The sequence below is a fragment of the Mastigoproctus giganteus genome, chromosome 5 (assembly GCF_048544385.1).
Source record: "Mastigoproctus giganteus isolate SK-2022 chromosome 5, ASM4854438v1, whole genome shotgun sequence".
Lineage (NCBI taxonomy): Eukaryota > Metazoa > Arthropoda > Arachnida > Uropygi > Thelyphonidae > Mastigoproctus > Mastigoproctus giganteus.
The window spans coordinates 236,697,269-236,716,314 of NC_143579.1; the positions used below are offsets into that span (position 1 = coordinate 236,697,269).

At 36.9% G+C, this 19,046-nt stretch overlaps 1 protein-coding gene across 3 annotated transcripts in view; it reads left to right on the top strand.

The window, feature by feature from the left end:
• The window catches only part of LOC150086307 (uncharacterized), a 230,060-nt gene that overhangs the window by 9,914 nt on the left and 201,100 nt on the right, over positions 1–19,046 (top strand). For all 3 annotated transcript variants that reach the window (XM_090374462.1, XM_090374464.1, XM_090374463.1), the window contains exon 2: positions 13,442–13,589. In XM_090374462.1, the coding sequence (XP_090230588.1) occupies positions 13,442–13,589 (148 nt within the window). The remainder of the gene's footprint in view (positions 1–13,441; positions 13,590–19,046) is intronic.

Below are 19,046 nucleotides of genomic sequence, written 5' to 3' on the forward strand. Positions count from 1 at the left end.
AGAAGAACATTGCATATCATAATTGGTTTGTTTCCAATTCTTCAGTTTCATTTTCTGCCTACACCAAAGCTCGCAACAATTGTAAAGCAGTCATTAATCAGTCCAAACTAGATTTTGAACAGGCTAAGAGTAGAAAACTTGCTTTTTGCCCTAATGGTAGCTGAGCATTCTGGTCTCTTGCCAAAGCTATAGGCCACAACTTTTGCCCATCTCTGCTTCCACCTCTGTCAAAACCAGATGGTTCTGTTGTCACTTCAGCCAAGGATAAAGCTGACCTGCTAACATTCCATTTTTCTTCCAAATCATGTATTAATTATCTTGGTAAAACACCTCCCACCATTCCTAACGCACTCTATTCAATACCTCCTGTGGTCTTCCGTCAAAAGGATATCAGAAGGATTTTGACAAATCTTGAATCTAAGAAAACTCCAGGTCCTGATGGTATTTCTCCACTTGTTCTCAAAACGTGTGCTCCTGAACTTACTCTTGTTCTTTGCCACCTTTTTTCACTTTCTTATTCCAAAAGGTGTTTTTCCTTCTGCTTGGAAATTTACTTATATCCAGCCAGTTCCTAAAAAGGGTGACAAGTCCCTCCCATCCAATTATCGTCCCATTGCAATTACTTATACTCTTTCTGAAGTAATGGAGAAATCAATTAACCGGCAATTCTTAAACTACCTAGAAACCTTCCGTCTGATCAACGATTGACAGTATGGATTCCGTCACTGTCAATATCCACTGGTGATATTCTAGCTTATATTACCCATTTATGGACAAATTGAATGGAAAAGTTTGGTGAAACACAAGCAGTTTCTCCTTGACATCTCAAAGGCTTTCGATCATATTTGGCATAAAGGTCTTCTAAACAAGCTTCCATCTTATGGTTTGCCAACTGTTTTTTTAATTGGTTATCCAGTTTTCTCTCTGATAGCTCACTGAGGGTGATGGTAGATGGCTCTCTGTCTTCTAACTTCACTAATGCTGGTGTCCCCCCAAGGTTCAGTTCTTTCCCCCACTCTTTTCCGCTTGTATATTAATGACCCTCCATTGACTGGAAATCCTATCCATAGTTTTGCCGATGATAGCACATTGCATTCCACTTTCCATTTCGAGAAACCTTTCCCTGCTCAATCAGCTTCAACTTCTTGAATATCCGCTACCAATTCCTTAAATGCCGATCTCCGGGTAATTCTCCAGTGGGGCAAACTTAGTTGATTTCAATCCTTCTAAATCTCAGTCTTGTCTTATATCTTGCAAAAAGGATTCTTCTGCTCCTATGCTTATCTTTAGTGACACTTGATTTCAGGCACCTCCTTAGCCAGGTGGGAAGGGGCAGCAGTGCATAGCACACACTTCTTGATTAGACCATGGTTCAAGCCCATCACCACCAAATACGGAGGATGCTGAAAGGTCAGGGAATGACCACCGCATATCCCTGAGCAATATAGCCTTAGTTGCTAATGCTCTTAAAAACCAAATAACAAACAAACAACTCCAATTTCGAGGCAAAATGATATATCTCTTTTGGGGATTACCCTGACTTCTAATCTCTCTTGGCACAAGCACATTACAAATATTGCTTGCTCTGCATCTAAAAAACTTGGTTTTCTCTTTCCCTCTCAGCGTTACTTTTCTTCCAAACAGCTGTTCACTCTGTACAAATCGCAAATCTGCCCTACCATGGAATATTGTTTCCACCTCTGGGGCGGTGCCCCCAAAACTTCTCTCAGGCTTCTAGATTCCATTCAGAATAGGCCAGTTTAGTTAATTAATGACTCCTCTCTAACAGAGTCTCTCCACTCTCTGTCTCATAGACGTACTGTTTCTGCTGCATGTCTTTTCTACAGATACTTCCATGGGCACTGTTCTTCTGAATTGGCTTCTATAATTCCCGCTCTCTCTCTCTCTCTCTCTCTCTCTCTCTCTCTCTCTCTCTCTCTCTCTCTCTCTCTCTCTCTCTCTCTCTCTCTCTCCCTTTCTAAACAGTCCGAACACGTGCTGCCACCAGCCAACATCCATTTACTGTCCAACTTCAAACTCACAGAACCAACTTTTCATTTTCCTCGTTTATTCATTCAACTGCCGTTTTCTGGAACAACCTTCCTTCATATGTATTTCCTGAAAATTACAGTCTACAGAAATTCAAGTCCAGTGTCAACAAATATCTTCTTTTGTCTTCTCAACCTCCAATCCAAGCATGGTACTAAGTACTATAGGTTCTAATACCTCTCATGTTTGGGGTTTCCATAAAAAAAAAAAAATTGCATCTCTGAATTGTTTTAAAACTTCTTAATAGTAGGCTGCATTAACAGTGTCACCTTGCAGAACAAATTCTGATAACACTATCTCCTTGTTTCCAAAAAATACAACCAGGATGAACTTCACATGTGACTTTCATTACCATACCTATTTAGGCCTTGGTGACACTGTTGTTTTCCATTCTGAGTTTGGAACTGTAGCCTCTGGGTCAAAGCTATACACCCAACATTTTGTCTTGGTGCATAATAGCCTTTGTTGCTAATGCATCAATAAAATCAGAAACATAAACCTAACCCAACACTCGCCACTTGTTATAATATTTGTTAAAAGTGAAGGAACTAACACAGCTTTGCTTGAACAACCTAGATCAAATGAGGACGCAAAATTGTTTTTGATCTCGAGTGAGAATACATATTACATTTTTTACATGTTACATATTTCTTGCTCACATGTTTCATGCACAAATTCTCGGTCAAAGTTACCCAGTTGTGGTTGGAAAAGATCTGAGTTTGAGTCCCGTTGATAACGTGAGGAATTTTTATGGGCTTTTTCACAATGTGGCTGAATTAGTTGGTCTGAGGCGAGGGTAGCATGACTTTTTCTCCTGGAAACTAGAGGTTTTGTCCAGCAAACAGAAAATCAACCACAGAACACATGCAATTTACAGACAGCATATACAGAGCAATGTGGCCTTAGCCACTGTTGCTCCTAGAACTCTACAACAACAGTCAAAGATATCCTCTTTGTTTGTTCTGGCCTGAACCAGAACAAATGAAGTGGATATCTTCTTAACAATTTCTCTAATAGTGAGTCGTCAATACAGCTGAATGATGCTGTGGCTTCATTAATGTTTTAATCATTTCAGGATGTTGACAGGCAACTGCTCTTTCTTCATCTTCAAGTGAAAAATTTCATTCACAGAATCTTTAAAACTGTTTAAATACTGTTTTTTTTTTTTTTTTATCCAGTGGTCTCATCTCTTTAAACTGTAACAAGCATTTCATGTGGTTCTATGGAGGTCTTTTCCAGGTTTACAGCAAAATATAATCTGCATTGGCCAGCATCTCTCTGGAATGCTTTCAGCACTTCACATAGAATGTTTTGAGGGCTGTACGAGGTGCTACTTATTCTTGTGTACTGGACATTTCTAGTGTTTAGCAAAACAGTCACAGCCTTCAATATTGTCTGATATTATTTTAGAATAAATCTCTGGAACAGTTTTTCTCTCAAACCTTTCTCTCAAAGGTTTGTAGGAAATTTAATGTCCAGTTTAACCTGCCAAGGACATTCAATATAGAAGGGTACGGAAGGCTGAAGCAATCTTAGGATTACAGAGAGGCATGCACGGAATGGGAAGGACTTCTGTTTTGTTTTCTGGTTCATCACATTATTGGAAGATATTCAAGGAAATGTTTTTTAATTGGTTCACAGTGTTTAAAAAACAGTGAGAAGTAAACTTCAATCCAGCCTACTATCTATTTCAAGAAGAAATTCTCTCTAAGTTAAAAATAAACTGCACATCTCACTCCAGATTTGATTACCACGATAGCATCTACTGCAATCAAGCCATAGTATTGGTACAGTAGAATTTCTTCACACTTGGTGAAACACCTTGATCAAGAGTTGATGAAAACAGAATCTGTGCTTATAACTTACTTTGCTGGACAATGCCAAAGTCTAATCTCATCCCATTTAAAAAAAAAATTGCAACGAAGAGAAAGATCAAAAGCCAGTTAAAGCCCCTGTCTTATCCACCCATCTGTCCATCCCAAAATAGAGATGAAGCCGTCTTGCCTACCATCTTCATCCTTCAGACAACACAACAAAGTATAAATTAAGATCTCTCTGTTTATAAGATGATGTTTTCTAATAAACACATTACCTTTTACTCCAATTTATCCTATTAGATTCGTATTATATTTAATTTTGCCAGTAAAGTTTAAATTTTAATCATAAAAAGGTGTAGATGGCATCAGAAATTCACAGGACATGCTCAACAAACCATAATGAGGGCAATACATTGTTTGCATATGTTATCTGTGGAAATCATCAAGGTTAGGTCGAAGCCACGAGACTTAATCATCAACCATCCATAGGGATTTGCATAGCGTTGGATTCTGTGGTGGGGCAACTGCACATTATCACAGTAACTAATATGAATTTGGGTGGTGTTTTCTGATATTCATGAAATCTATATCAGTGGCAGATTTTGAATGACAAAATGTTGCTACACAGTGTTCCATTCTGATAGGTATATTTGGACATTGAGATTACCCTGAGAGCATACTCCTAGCAGAGTGCATAATTTCAACCACAAAGCCTTTCAGAAGCAGTTTTATTGGTATGGAGCTGTTTTGGACTTGGTCTGTTGGTGGTAGTGCTTGAAACCATGACGGCTATAACCTACTTGGACATTTTGGTAGGTGTTGGCCAGCATTCTATTAATGTGTTATATTCATATATTTAATTTAATCACTGTTTCAGTTTTCCCCCCACAAAAAGGCTGAATGACCTCAAAAACTCAGAACATATTCAGTGAACCATAATGAGGGTAGTTCATATGTTTCACTTGTGTACAAAACATGAACCACAAACATCATGGAGCAGGTCCAAGAGGCCACAGGATCATCCATATGTACATCAACCATTGACAATGAGTTGCATAGCCTTGCATTTAATGGTTGGGCAGCTGCACATAAGTCCAATATATCATAGTCACCAGTGCAAAATGATTTTTGGAGTGGTATCTTTCTCTATGTTCATGGACTCGAACAGTGATAGAAGGTCATGTGTAATGATGTGATAAATCTTGCTACACGAATCTGTACACCCAAACATAATCAGGCATGGAGCTAACCTTCTTGTTGCAACCATTAAGAAGCATTCACCGGTATTGGGCTGTTTCAGCTGGTTCAGACTTGACATGTTGCTTGTTTTGCTTGAGACCATGAATTCCATGACCTGCCTACCTGTTGGATAGTTACCTATAGGAGGGAAGCAAATAATTTGTATTTTATTATCTAATTTTTTTTTTTTTTTTGGCCAGTGCAGCAAAAGCCTGTAGCTTCTTTGCACTATATGGCTGTTACTTGGATGTTTTGGACAATTATGAACTACATACATTGTGGCAGTATCATGGAAGCAGTTTCTGTCAATGTCAGTACAGTAAAGGTCATACAGGTCTGGTTTGTGAATAATGGCATTGAAAAGTTAGACAGGCCAGCTCAGGGCTTAAACCTCAGCCTTACTGAATACCTGTGAAATACTTTTGAGTGCCAGATTAAGCTGTGGCCAAAATGGCCTTTTACCAAGCCAGCTCTGGCAGCTACTTTTCAGGAGGAATGGAGGCAAATACTGGAAGTTGGAGAAAGTATGCCCAGGAAGGTTGAGGCTGTCATATCATACTGGCCGAAATTGTACCTGCTGTGTATTAGGTTTTTGAATTAAAAGACTCCTTTTGCAACTGCCTGTGTGTATTACACAAATATTTTGGCTAAATAATTTGTGGGTTAATTTTGTATTTAACCTTTTTAGTTAGATATGATTGTGCCTTGTCTTGTAATATGTTCTCATTACTTCGAAAAGTTTAATTACACAAGATAACATGGCATTGGTTTTATAAGGTAGGTTCTTTTATTGAACTTTTTATTTTTGTTCTACTTAGGAATTGCATATCTTTATTGAGTAGGGTTTATATATCTAGTATTTTAATATTGATTGGTCTAAAATTTCATTCACATCTCCATTAATTCTCTTACACATTTACAGAAGGTTTTTATTTATTCTTTGAGTGATCTCCGTTAATTAGCAATTTAATAATTAAGTTTTAAATATTGTTTTAATTTAATTACTTTAATTGACAATATTTGCTTGAAAACGTCAGAAAATCTAAACCAAACCAGCTGGTTTAAGGATTACTGAAATGCAATGTGGCATCTTACTTCCCTACGAAAGTGCAGCTACAGGAGATGAAATTATGTTTGTATTGTGAAAATTTATGTTTGGTTCTTATTTAGTTTTTTTTTTTTAATTTTTTTATTCTGAAGTTCTGTTTTTCATATTTTTCAAAAAATTTCTATTTTCTTAGTGCACATGGCTGGCAGAAGAGACAAAGCAATCTCAAGCAAATTTATTAATTCTTCTAATTAGGAACTTTGTTCTCATTGAGAACATAATTCCTAAATTGAAGAATCCAGTTCACTGTTTAAGTGATTTGTGTAATCCCTGGGTTGATCTCTATCTTCAACTCTCTATATTTTCCCATTTAATAATTTATTTTGTATGCTGGCTAGTATGAAGAATATATGTATATATTTTTTTCATGGAGATGGAGCAAAGAGTTTCCTGGATTGATTTCCAGTGATTTTTATTAGAGTGAATATATATTTTTATCAGACAGGCACCACTTGATAGGACTTTTAAACATAGAATTTTAGAGTATTTAAGACCTGTTTAACATGCTGTGACAATGCCTCTTTTTTAGTTCTGTTACATGTAGGCAAAGGTTAAAATTTCTTTAAACTGTCCAAACTAATAAAGGAACTGATTAGCACAGTAAAATCCTATTACAACAAATTCTTCAGCTTCCATGGATAATTTCGTATTGAAATTTCATTCTCACGAATATCGCTTAAAGGTTTTTCAAAAGAATCATTATTTGTTCAAATAAATTATGATGCACTTTTATAAAATATAGAAATAGTAATTTCTGCTTTGTTTTACTTAAATATTGACATTGAAATCAATAACAAAATAGGATTATCCAGAGTGGATGGTGGTTAATAATCATTGTCGAGCTGTACTCCTACAGGATGATTTGGATAGGTTTCAGGATGGTAAGCCAGGTTTTATTGGCAAAATGTAAGGTTTACACTGAGGAATGACAAACCCAAAAGAATTTATACACGTGGTGGGGTTGGATTAAAAACAGTAGGGGGAAGGGGAAAAAATTAGAAGTTAAAGAAAAGGTGGATGTGAAGTTCTTAGTGCAGTGTAGACAAATGCCTAAATGGACCTGTGGTGTCCTTTTGTTAATTTATTGTAAAGATTGGGAGGTCACAACCCCTCTGTATAAGGCAATTATAAGATCACACTAGGAATACTGTGTACAAGTTTGAAAACTGCACCTAAAAGAGATATCAAGCTTCTTGAAAGAGTCCAAAGACATGCAAAACTTTCAAACCTAAAGGAAAGTAAAGATCTTAGGGTTGATGGCATATACTCAGTAATTGCGAGGGAGGTAGTTTGTTTGTTATTTGGTTTTTAGGAGCATTAGCAACTAAGGCCATATTGCTCCGGGAATATGCAGTGGTCATTCCTTGACCTTTCCGTATTTGGTAGTGACAGGCTCGAACCCCGGTCTAATCAAGAAGCGTGTGCTACGCACTGCTGCTCCTTCCCACCTGGCTACAGAGGCGTGCTGTGAGGGAAGTAGTAAGAGAATGCCATGAACCATTAAGATTAATTATGAGAGCATATTGGACTCAGGAGAGTTGCCTTTGGATTCGAGGAGCTCGGCATATTGCCAATACATAAAGGCAGGTTGATAGTGAAGTTAGATTGACACAAGTGTCAATCTAACTTCACTGGTAAGGAAAATTGTGGAAGTGATGATTAAAAATGCAATATTTGATAGAATGGTTTATTGGTAAAATGACATAGCATGGTTTTGTAAAGAGAAAATCTGAACTAATCTAGTTAGCTATTTTGACACACAGTCACTCATAAGTTGGATGTAGGAAATAATTTTGATATGGTTTATTTGGACTTTAGCAAAGCCAAAGCATCCAAATAAACAATATCAACTTGACTCTGTCCCACATGAGAAGTTACTGTATAAGCTGAAACATGTTGGAAGATCCTCACTGATAAGATCCTTAGATGGATCACAGGATGGCTGCATAAGGTTGTGATCATTGGTTACCTTGAAGGGTAACCATTGGGTTGGTGCTAGAAATGGGGATCTCAAGGATCGGTTCTGGGACTACTGTTTTTCATATTACTTAATTAATGTTGCCAAAGGGATACAGTGGGTGATGTCAAAATCTGCAGACGATAAAAAGATTGGGATTGGTTAATGAATAATGCCAAGCCGTGCTCTTTCAGAATGACTTGGATGTTTTAATTATGGTCAGGAAAGTGGTAGCTATGTTTAATGCTGCAAAATGCAAAGTTTAATGTTTGAGAAATAATAATCCCAGAACAATTTGTACATTAGAAAGAGTTTAGTTAAAGACAGTAGGGGGGGGAGAGAGAGAGAGGGGGAGATCTAGAGATTACTGTCCAGGCAGGCAGGCACAAAGTAGTAGTAGTAGTAATAGAGGCATGTGAAGCAAGCGTATGAGCTTATGTAGCATCAGCCAAAAAAAAAAAAAAAAAAACCATTTCATACAACCATTCCCTCTAAAGTTTGTCCAATTCTTTCTTGAATTTATTTTAGTTATCAACTTCCACAACGACAGATGGAAGTTTGTTCCAGCAATCAACCACCCCCTGGCTAAAGCACATCTGTTCTACAACTGCCTTTCTTCAATTTGAATTTATGTCCCCTCAGGTTCATAATCTGAGCAAGGGGAAGAATCCCATCAGAATTCAGCGTGCTCAACCCATTCAAGGCCTTGTACACCTCAATTAGATCACCTAGCAGGTGCCTAGTCTCCAGCCGCTACAATTTTCAGAACTTACCTTTCTTAGTAAGAGGACCCCTTCGTTCCCCTCACCAATCTTGTTGTCCTTTTCTGTACATGCCCAAGCAACTCTACATCCTTCCTAAAATGAGGCCTCCAGACCTGTACTCAAGGCATGGCCTCACCATTGCATTATACAAAGGGATAATCACCTCCTTTTCCCTGCTAGCAAAATTCCTGTATATCATTGACAATACTCCATGACCTGCTCTGGCAGCCTGTCTACATTGTTCAGAAAACTTCATATCTGGCTGCACAATTGCTCCCAGGTATTCATCACTTTCTATAACGCTAAGTGTAGTACCACACAGGTGGTATGTTCCTCTGAGGTTACTTCTACCCATATGCAGTACTTTGCATTTGCCAATGTTAAACTTCAGTTGCCACTTCTCCACCCATCTACCCAAATTACCTAGATCCTGTTGCATAGCACAGTGCCATTACTGTCATTAACAACCCTACCAACCTTTGTATCATCTGCAGACTTCGACACTAAGCCTGATACCCTAATATCATTGATAAATATACAAAACAAACCCAACACGGAACCCTGTGGGACTCCACTAATAACATTATTCCGTGAAGAGTAGTGTTCGTTGATTGCCACTCTGTCTTCTCCCACTCAACCACCCTTTTATCCATTGTAGCAACGTATCCTTAATACCATACTGCTCCAATTTGTACAGTAATCTTCGATGCCCAACAGTGTCAAAAACTTTCCTGAAATCCAAGTATATGATATCAAAATTATTTTTTGCATCTAGTTCCTTTGTAACCACATCATAGTATTCAATCAAAGTTGTCAGACAAGACTTTCCCCTAACAAACCCATGCTGTGTCTGAATTATTGCTGCAGTCTTGTCTAGGTGATCCTGCAATGCTTTAACCAGTGACTCCATTATTTTACCTGGAACAGAAGTTAAACTAACTGGTCTGTAATCCATGCAATGTAGATGGCAAGGAGGGCATGTGGTGTCCAATCAATGATTTATCATACACTTACTTGTAGAGGTAGGAAGATCATAAGTACACTTTGTAAAGCAATGGTTAAACCACATTTGGAGTACTGTGTCCAAGTATGGAGACTTTACCTAGAAAAAGACATCAAGCTTCTTGATGAGGCCTAAGACAGGTGACAATGTGAAATTGGTAAAAGGTCACCCGTATGGAGATAGATTTTGAATGTGCAGGCTACAGAGCTTGTAACTAGACACCTTAAAGGGACCCGGCAACCCAAAGGTCGCGGGTTCGATTCCCGCCTCGGGCTTGGATCAAAGTACTGCAAAAACCTTGGGAGGTGCAATATGGCCACAGAAGCCGATGCGCCAACAACTACCAAATCAAAAAAAAAAAAAAAAAAAAAAATCACCTTAAAGGGAATCTCATTAAGGTCTATGAGACTCTTGGATGGTTTAATAAAATGAATGAAATTTGTAGGTTTACAGCACTAGAACTAAGGAACCTAAATTAAAATTACAGGAAAGTGGTATAGACTTTATTGTGAGGAAAACTGTCTTTTAGTCTTATCCATGGATAGTTGAAGCTGATGAATTTAAAAGTCAGCTGGATCAGTACCTTTTATTTTATTTTGCTGGTGTGTAGCAAAATAGAGCTTCTCTACACTACTAGGAAACTCTTCCTGGTGCTTCCTAGTAGTAGTAGTAGTGGCAAATAATGCAAGCTTATATAGCATCAACCAAAAAACAACACAACCCACCCAAAGAATTTGTCTAGTTCTGTGAATTTATTCAAACGATCCACTTCCACAGCAACACATGGAAATCTATTGCAACAAGCAACCACTCGCTGGCTGACATCTACCATACTTATGGCACACTATGGCCATAGATGCTGATGCACCTAACAAATCCCCAAACAAACAAGCTGTCTGATGGAAAACTTCTACACGTCTATCCTTCAGCTTAAATTTATGACCCCTCACGTGTATAGTTTCAGCAAGAGGAAGAAAGCCATTCACATTCAGCTTACTCAATCCACTCAAAGCCTTAAATACCTCAATCAGATCACCCTGCAGGTGCCTAGTCTCCGGATGCTGCAATTTGCAGAGCTGAAACTTATCTAGGTAAGAGCACCCTTTTGTTTACTTCACCAATTTGGTTGTCCTTCTCTGCACCTGTTCTAGCAGACCTATATCCTTCCTGAAGTGAGACCTCCACACCTCTATATAATACTCTAGATGTGCCCCAATTATGGTCTTGTACAAAGGGATAATCACCTTCTTATCCCTACTAGCAAAGTTTCTGTATGTCATTAACAAAACCCCATGAGTTGCCATGGCAGAGTATCCACACTGCTCAGAGAATTTCATATCTTACTGCACAATTATCCCAGGTCTTTTTCATTTTCTACTACCCAGAGTACTATTGAGTGTAGTTGATAAGTTACTCTGAGATTACTGCTGCCCACATGCAGTACATTACATTTGACAATGTTAAACTTTAATTGCCATAGCTGAGCCCATTGACCTAATTTTTCTAAATCTTGTTTCAGTCGCATACCATCATTACTATCATTAACTGCCCTGCAAACCTTTGTATCAGCTGCACACTTTGACATTCAGCCTAATATACCTTCATCAATATCATTAATAAATATTGAAAATAACAATGGGTCCAGCACTGAACCCTGGAGAACTCCACTGATAACATTAATCCATGAAGAGCAGTGCCCATTGATAACCAATCTGTCTTCTTCCACTTAACCATCCTGTTAGCCATAGCAGTAACTTGCCATTAATGCCACTTTGCTCCAGTTTATACAGCAGTATTTTATGTGCAACAGTAACAAAAGCTTCCTGAAATCCAAGTATATATGATATCCGAATTATTTTTTGCATCTAGTTTCTCAGTCACTGCATCATGGTAACTTATCAGATTGGTTAGACAAGACTGTCTCTTAACAAATCCATATTGCGACTGCAGTATAATTGCATTCCTGGCCAGATGGTCCTGCATTATTTCTTTAACCAGTGATTCCATTATTTTCCCTGGAAGAGATGTTAAGCTGACAGGTCTGTAATTGCTTATGTCACCTTTTGATCCCCCTTTATGAATCGGAGATACATTTGCACATCTCCAGTCCATAGGGATCTCCCCAGAATGGATCTTCTCATAATTATGGCTAAATTCCTTATACTATATGGGGTAAATACTGTTACTAATAGAAATGCATCTGGTGAGGTCAACCAAAGAGCACCCATATGAGAAAGACTCAGAATATGTGGGCTACAGAGTTTGATAAGTAGGCACTGTAGAGGGGACCTGATTGGGTTTATGAGGTTCTGAAAGGGTAAAATTTGTAAAATGAGTATAGGTGAAATTTTTAGAGTTATAAATGATTCCAGAACTAGGGTCCATAAATTAAAATTATGGGAGATGTGGTTTAGATTGGTTTGTAGGAAGTTTTCTTTTGAAGCTGACAGCTTGGAGAAATTAAAAGGTCAGCTGGATAGGTTCCTACATGAAGAGGGAAACATGTAGGTAGTTTATTTTATTTATTAATTTAATTTAACTTAATTTTATTATTTTTTTTTATTTTTGCTTGAAGCTGCAAAAGCCAGTGGCTACTTTGCACCATATGGCTAATAGTAATATTAATAATAGAGTGCAGTAGTAGTCCCATGTAGGGGCTATAGCCCTGCCAATGGTCAAAATAATGTGGAATTTTTTACTGCTGCATGAAGCTTAGTGATTCCCTGAACGTTGATTTACTCTTCCCTTTAACAGCATTAGCCCCCCTTCCTTTGGGACTGCTACTGTAGAGGGTACAGAGTTTGTAAAATATGATTCATTAATTAAACTTCTGTATTTCGAAGAGTGGCTTGGAACTTTGATGTCATACAGATAGATGTTGAAGCTGTGCTGTGGCAGGAATGTTTTGAATATTGGCTGAAGGATGCAGTTATTGTAAGTTAGTGAGTATATTGTGTACAAGCTGGTGAAGATATCAGAAGTTAACTTGAACGCTGGTTTTGGGATTTATAAAAGATTAGGTGAAGCTGCAGATGAAAAATTAATTTTTCAAATGTCCCTCTACAGAATTAACTATCATTTGATAAAACCGTAGTGGCTTGGAGTTGTCAGTTGTGTTTGAATCCCTACAGTGATCTGTTTTCTCTTATTTGCTTATCCATGTATACCTGACATTCTTTGTAGTGCTCTTAGATGCAGAATTCAAGGAATCCAAACAAGTAACAAGTGGTGACTTGTCACTAATTTGGAGAGGTCTAGGTTGCAAACCCATTGGAGACTGGAAAAATCCTTGAAGATCCCTTCATTTGGAATTATAATTGGCTGACCTTAATATAGTATATTAATGATTATGTAATATTGTGATTAACTGAAGTAATTCTAGTTTGTCTCATTTATCAAGTGAACCTGATCTTCAATTTCCCGTATTTAAAATAGAAAAATCAGTTTTTAAAAACATTATGTACGGAGGCTTCATTTATGCTTTTGTTATTTTTTCCCATCTAGTTTTATCTTCAAGATACAAAAAGTAGTAATGGAACTTTTGTTAACAACCAGCGGCTTAGTAAAGGATCAGAAGAATCTCCTGCACGAGAAGTTTGTTCTGGAGACATTGTACAGTTTGGTGTTGATGTGGTGGAAAATTCAAGGAAGGGTAAATATATGTGTACAAATTATACAAATTTGTAAAAAGGTATACAAATTATATATGAAGTTTGTGTACGTAAATGTTATAAATAATAGCATAATATATTAATTTTTAAATTTAATGTTTTGAAAATGTAATTTAGATTTATTCTTATTTATAAATTAATAAAATTTTGCATCAAACAGCTGTTAGTTATGGTATTTTGTTGGAAACCATTATAACTATTAATTTGTTTTCATTTCTTTCTTGGAATCAGTTTGATAAATAAGTGATTACTACACCAAAAGGACAAAAGTTAAGGTACAGTTGAGTTTATGCACATATATGAAATATATGTTGCAAATGAAAATGAGCCCAGCATTCTGATATTCAGATGTGAGCAATTTTAAAATTAGTGATCTGACTGCATAACTCAGTTCAGAGTCTCATTGATAGCAAGCATGTCTGAATAATGTTTTATGGTCCTGTGTCACAGTGATTATATCAATGATTCATGCAGTGGACAGCATTGTTAGTATGGAAGCATGCAGTCATATCAGTAATTTTAGAACCACTCGCATCTGACAGTAAGGACAGACTACACAAATAATGGGGGTCTTCTTGGAGAAGGAAAATGAACCATTATTTTCATTCTTCTCACTTCATCTCATTACAAAGAGCTTATTTCAATTAGTGTTGTGAACATTCCATTTGGGCCAACAGCAGTGGTCCAGTGTGGTGTTCATGGATGGGACCAGTTCTCAGCATATCCTCATGTGGGAAGAAGACTGACCTGAAATCAACTTATACACATCGAGGTAAGGTGCTGCTGTGGAAGAGGTGATCTGTGTTTCAGATTGTGCAAGTACAGACTTCTCTGCTTAGCATTCTCTGTTGGGACCATAAAAACAGTTCTGAGTGAATCTGCATTAAGTGGGGGTATTTTGTCCCTAGGAAATAATGTAAATAACTTCAGGTTGTTGTGACTAGCATTTCTGGCCGATTTTTAAGTTAGTATTTCTTTAAATAGCACAGCAATATTAAATGTAACAGAAGCATTTAAACCTTTAAATATAAATTTTAAATATATAAATTGTGTAATAAAATAAATTTATGTTCAAGAAAATGTAGGAACTTACCATAAAATTATGGAACTTTATATAAATAATAAAAAAAATTTAATTTTATTTTATCTCTGGGATGACCATGTGGTTAGATTGCTTTTCAAGATTGGGAGAGAATACGAGAAACAGCACAGTCACTTGGGAATAAACCACAATCACTCAAAGTACATGTACTTATGCACTCTCACAGCTGCCTATACTGTATTTATAATCACAGTGTAGGCAGTTTTATGCAATAACAGCATGTGATACTGTTAATTTTCAGATTGCCCAATACTAAATGTGGTTCAAGAGCTTGAAGATGGGTAGGATTTACTGGCATTGAAAGGTTTGGCAAACCTTCTGGAAAATTTTTCTTCAAATCTTCATACAAACTAATTGCTTTCTCTTGAATTATCTTAGAATTTAAGGGAATTCTAAGCTGCATACTGTTCATTATAAACAAATTGAAAAATCTTTCCATGTCTCATGATTAAAGGTCTAGATTTATTTAATTTATTGTACTTAAAACAGTTACTACCTTGCCACATTCCAAGAGTTTTTTCCTAATTCTTTTTTTTTTTATGGTTCTGATGGTGGACTCTGCTAAATCAAATGTTTTGCACAGATCAGTCCGTTATTCTCCCAAATCGTCTTTTTAGAATATTCAATTTAATTTCTAAAGACAGGCCTTTCCAGTAGCTTTTCACCTTTGTTATTATTAGTAGTTGCTGACTCACTTGAATTCTTTGAGGCTGTTCTAAAAAAAAAGAGAGAGAGAGAATAACAGACTGATATGTTATTCTCTCTCAATTATGTAACACAAAACTCTCATAAAGAATATGTAAACCAGAAGTGATTAGAAAAAAATAAAAGTAGCTGTTAGGTATATGACATATCCTAAAGAGAAGTTTTGGAAACAAAATTAACTTTAGTTAATTAGAACTCCTGAGTACTCCCTTTCTCATAACATTACCAAGTGGAAGGATGTATAAAGTGTATAAAAAAAAAGTGGTACATGTGATCGCTTTATATATTTTACCCCTTGTAGCATTTAATAAGCATAGTGTTGTTTACAGCCATGGACACAAGAAACTTTTGCCAGTACCAAGAGCTACAGGAAATTAATGCAGAAAATTTAATTAATAAATTACACAAAAAAAATAACTATTGGAACAATAAATAGTTTCAAAATTTCTCCCTGTCATTAATTGGAAATAATTTGTAGCATTTCCAGTTTGAATGGCAGTTCAGCCATTTTCTCATTAATTATGGTATTGGTTAAGTCAATTTTTAATTAAAAAAATAATAATAATAATAAAAAAATCGAACATATCTTTGAAGGCAGGCATTGTGAATTACAGTTGATTGGAAGATCAGATTGAAGAGCATTAAAAATTTCTTTTTGATGAGGCACCCAAACATCTAATGGATAGCTCCTCCAGAGGCATTTGGAATCAAGAGCATTATTCCAGGAGAACAGAATACAACTCTGAATGGGGGGGGGGTTGAGCCTCAAAATTTATAGAGTGGTGGATTCTACAGAGATGAATAAAATCCTTGAATCTGTTATCAGATTTTTGTAGAATGTAATGAGCTGTCATCATCATCATCTTCATCATCATCAGCCATTTTCAATCCACTGCAGGATGAAGGCCTCTCCAGCAACTTTCCAGTTCCTTCTGTTTTGAGCACTGGCCATCCATTTACTACTCAAAAACTCATGAATTTCATCTATCCATCTCCGCCTTTGTCTTCCAGGTTTTCTTCTAGCTCCTCTTGGGTACCATTCTGTTATTTTCTTAGTCCATCTGTCATCATGTCTTCGAGCTATGTGTCCTGCCCAAGACCATTTTAGTTCTTTAGTTTTGATAAGAATGTCCTTTACTTGAGTTTGCTGCCTAATCCATGTGTTTCTCTTCTTATCTAACAGTCTGATTCCCAATATAATTCGTTCCATTCTTCGCTGTGTAGCTCTTAGCTTCTCTTCCATTCTTTTGGTGAGTGCCCAAGTTTCACTTCCATAAGTCATGGTGGGGAGTATACATTGATTCATTATTTTACGTTTCAGACAAACTGGGATATTGCTCTTCAGTATGTGACTATATTTCCTGAATGCTATCCATCCAAAATTTATTCTTCTCATGACTTCCAGCCATTTATCATTATTACAGCTAATAACTTGTCCCAGATAAGTATATGACTCCACCTTTTCAATTACTGCTCCTTCAATCATTATTTCCCTTTCCGTGGCATACTTGTTCATCATTACTTTTGTTTTAGCCATATTCATCTTTAGTCCAAAATCCTTACTAACTGTGCATAACTGGTTAAGATTTTCCTCTAATTCTTTGGGATCGTGGCTTATGACCACAATGTCATCTGCAAATCGTAAATGGTTTAGGTACTCTCCGTTCACATTGACTCCTTTCTGCGACCAGTCTAATCTTCTGAAAGCTTCCTCAAGGGCAGCAGTAAACAGCTTCGGAGATATTGTGTCTCCTTGTCGAACTCCTTTCTCGATTTTAAATTTGCTACTGTCTTTGTCTAGTCTAATAAAGGATGTAGCACTCTCATATATTTTCTTCAAAATCATAATATATGGAGTATCTATGCCTTGTCTTTCCAGTGCCCGAAACATTGCCTTATGCTGTATGGAGTCAAATGCCTTTTCATAATCCACAAATGCCAGGCATAATGGTGTTTTATATTCATTTGCTTTCTCCATTAGCTGTGATATTACGTGAAGGTGATCCATAGTTGAGAATCCTGTCCTAAAGCCAGCTTGCTCTTTCGGTTGATTCTCATCAAGTATTCTTTCTAATCTGTTAGTAATGACCCTTGTGAACAACTTGTAGATGTGGGATAACAAGCTAATTGGTCTATAATTTCCAATTTCTGATTTATCTCCTTTCTTATGCAGCAAAACTATAATAGCATTATTCCACTGCTTAGGCATCGCACCTTTTCTAATGCACTTTGTGAAGAGCCTTGCCAGTTTTTGTGTTATGTCTCTTCCACCCAATTTTAACAACTCTACAGTAACTTCATCTTCCCCCGGGGCTTTCCGATTCTTCATTTTCTTCAATGCATGTTCTACCTCATCATCATCAGGAAGAATATCGGGTATGTCGTATGTGTTGCTACTTTGCAATCCATCTTCCCCACTGCTGGTATCATTCCCTCGCTCCTTGTATAATTCTCTATAGTAGTCTTCTGCTATTTGAATTATGCCTTCTCTGCTGTTTATAAGTACACCATCGCTATTCTTCAGTTTCAGTATCATTTGTCTTTCTGTATTACTGCTCATGGCTGCTGATTTAAATCCTTTGTTTTCCCTTAATGCTTGTTCTACTTTTCTTGTGTTAAATCTTCTTATGTCCTCTCTGAGTCTCTTTCTAATGGCTTTGCATAACTCAGTATACTCAATTTTCTCCCTGTCAGTGTGTTTCTTGCTCTTCATTTGTCGTCTTTGGTTCATCATGACAACTGTTTCTTGACTAATTTTTTCTTCTTTGGATTTCTGTTTCCCTATAGGTTTCTTGGGCTTTATCACTTTCAAAAAGTTGTAATATTCCTCGTCAATATCTTGGTCCTCAGCAGTCTGCAGAAGCTCATACTTGTTCTTAAGTTCCAGTACATACTGCTTTTTCTCCTCTTCTGTTATCTCAAAGACCTTTGTATTATTTACTCGAGTCAGTTTTTTTCCTTTCCTTTCCTACATCTATATCAAGTGTACATCTTACCATTCTGTGATCACTTCCCACATTTACCTTATTCAGGACGGTAACATCAGTCACAATATATCTTCTGTTAGTGAGGATGAAGTCGATTTCATTAGTTGTTAATCCATTTGGACTCTTCCATGTCCACTTTCTGTTCACCCTTTTCTTGAAAAAAGTGTCATTACTGACATTCCTTGAGATTCTGCAAATTCCACAAGTCTTTCACCTCTTTTATTTCTTTCACCAATTCCAAAATTTCCTATAGTTCCTCTTTCTGCACTGTTTTGCCTGTTTCCAACCTTAGCATTGAAGTCCCCCATAATAATGGTGTAGTGGGTTTTCTGCTCATCTAGAAGACTCTCAATTTCAGTGTACATATCTTCAACCTCTTCATCATCATGGCTCGATGTTGGTGCATAAATCATTATAATCTTTAGCTTGTACCTCTTAGAAATCTTGAATATTAGTCTTGACACCCTTGGCGATGTACTTTTGAATTCCAAAATGTTGTTTTTAAAATCTTTATGGACCAGAAACCCAACTCCACCTTCACTCCTTTCACTGTTTCCATTGGTGTACAGCAGATTTCCACTTGATAAACTTATAAGTGATTCATTTCTTCTTCTTGTTTCAGCCAAACCGATGATATTCCAATT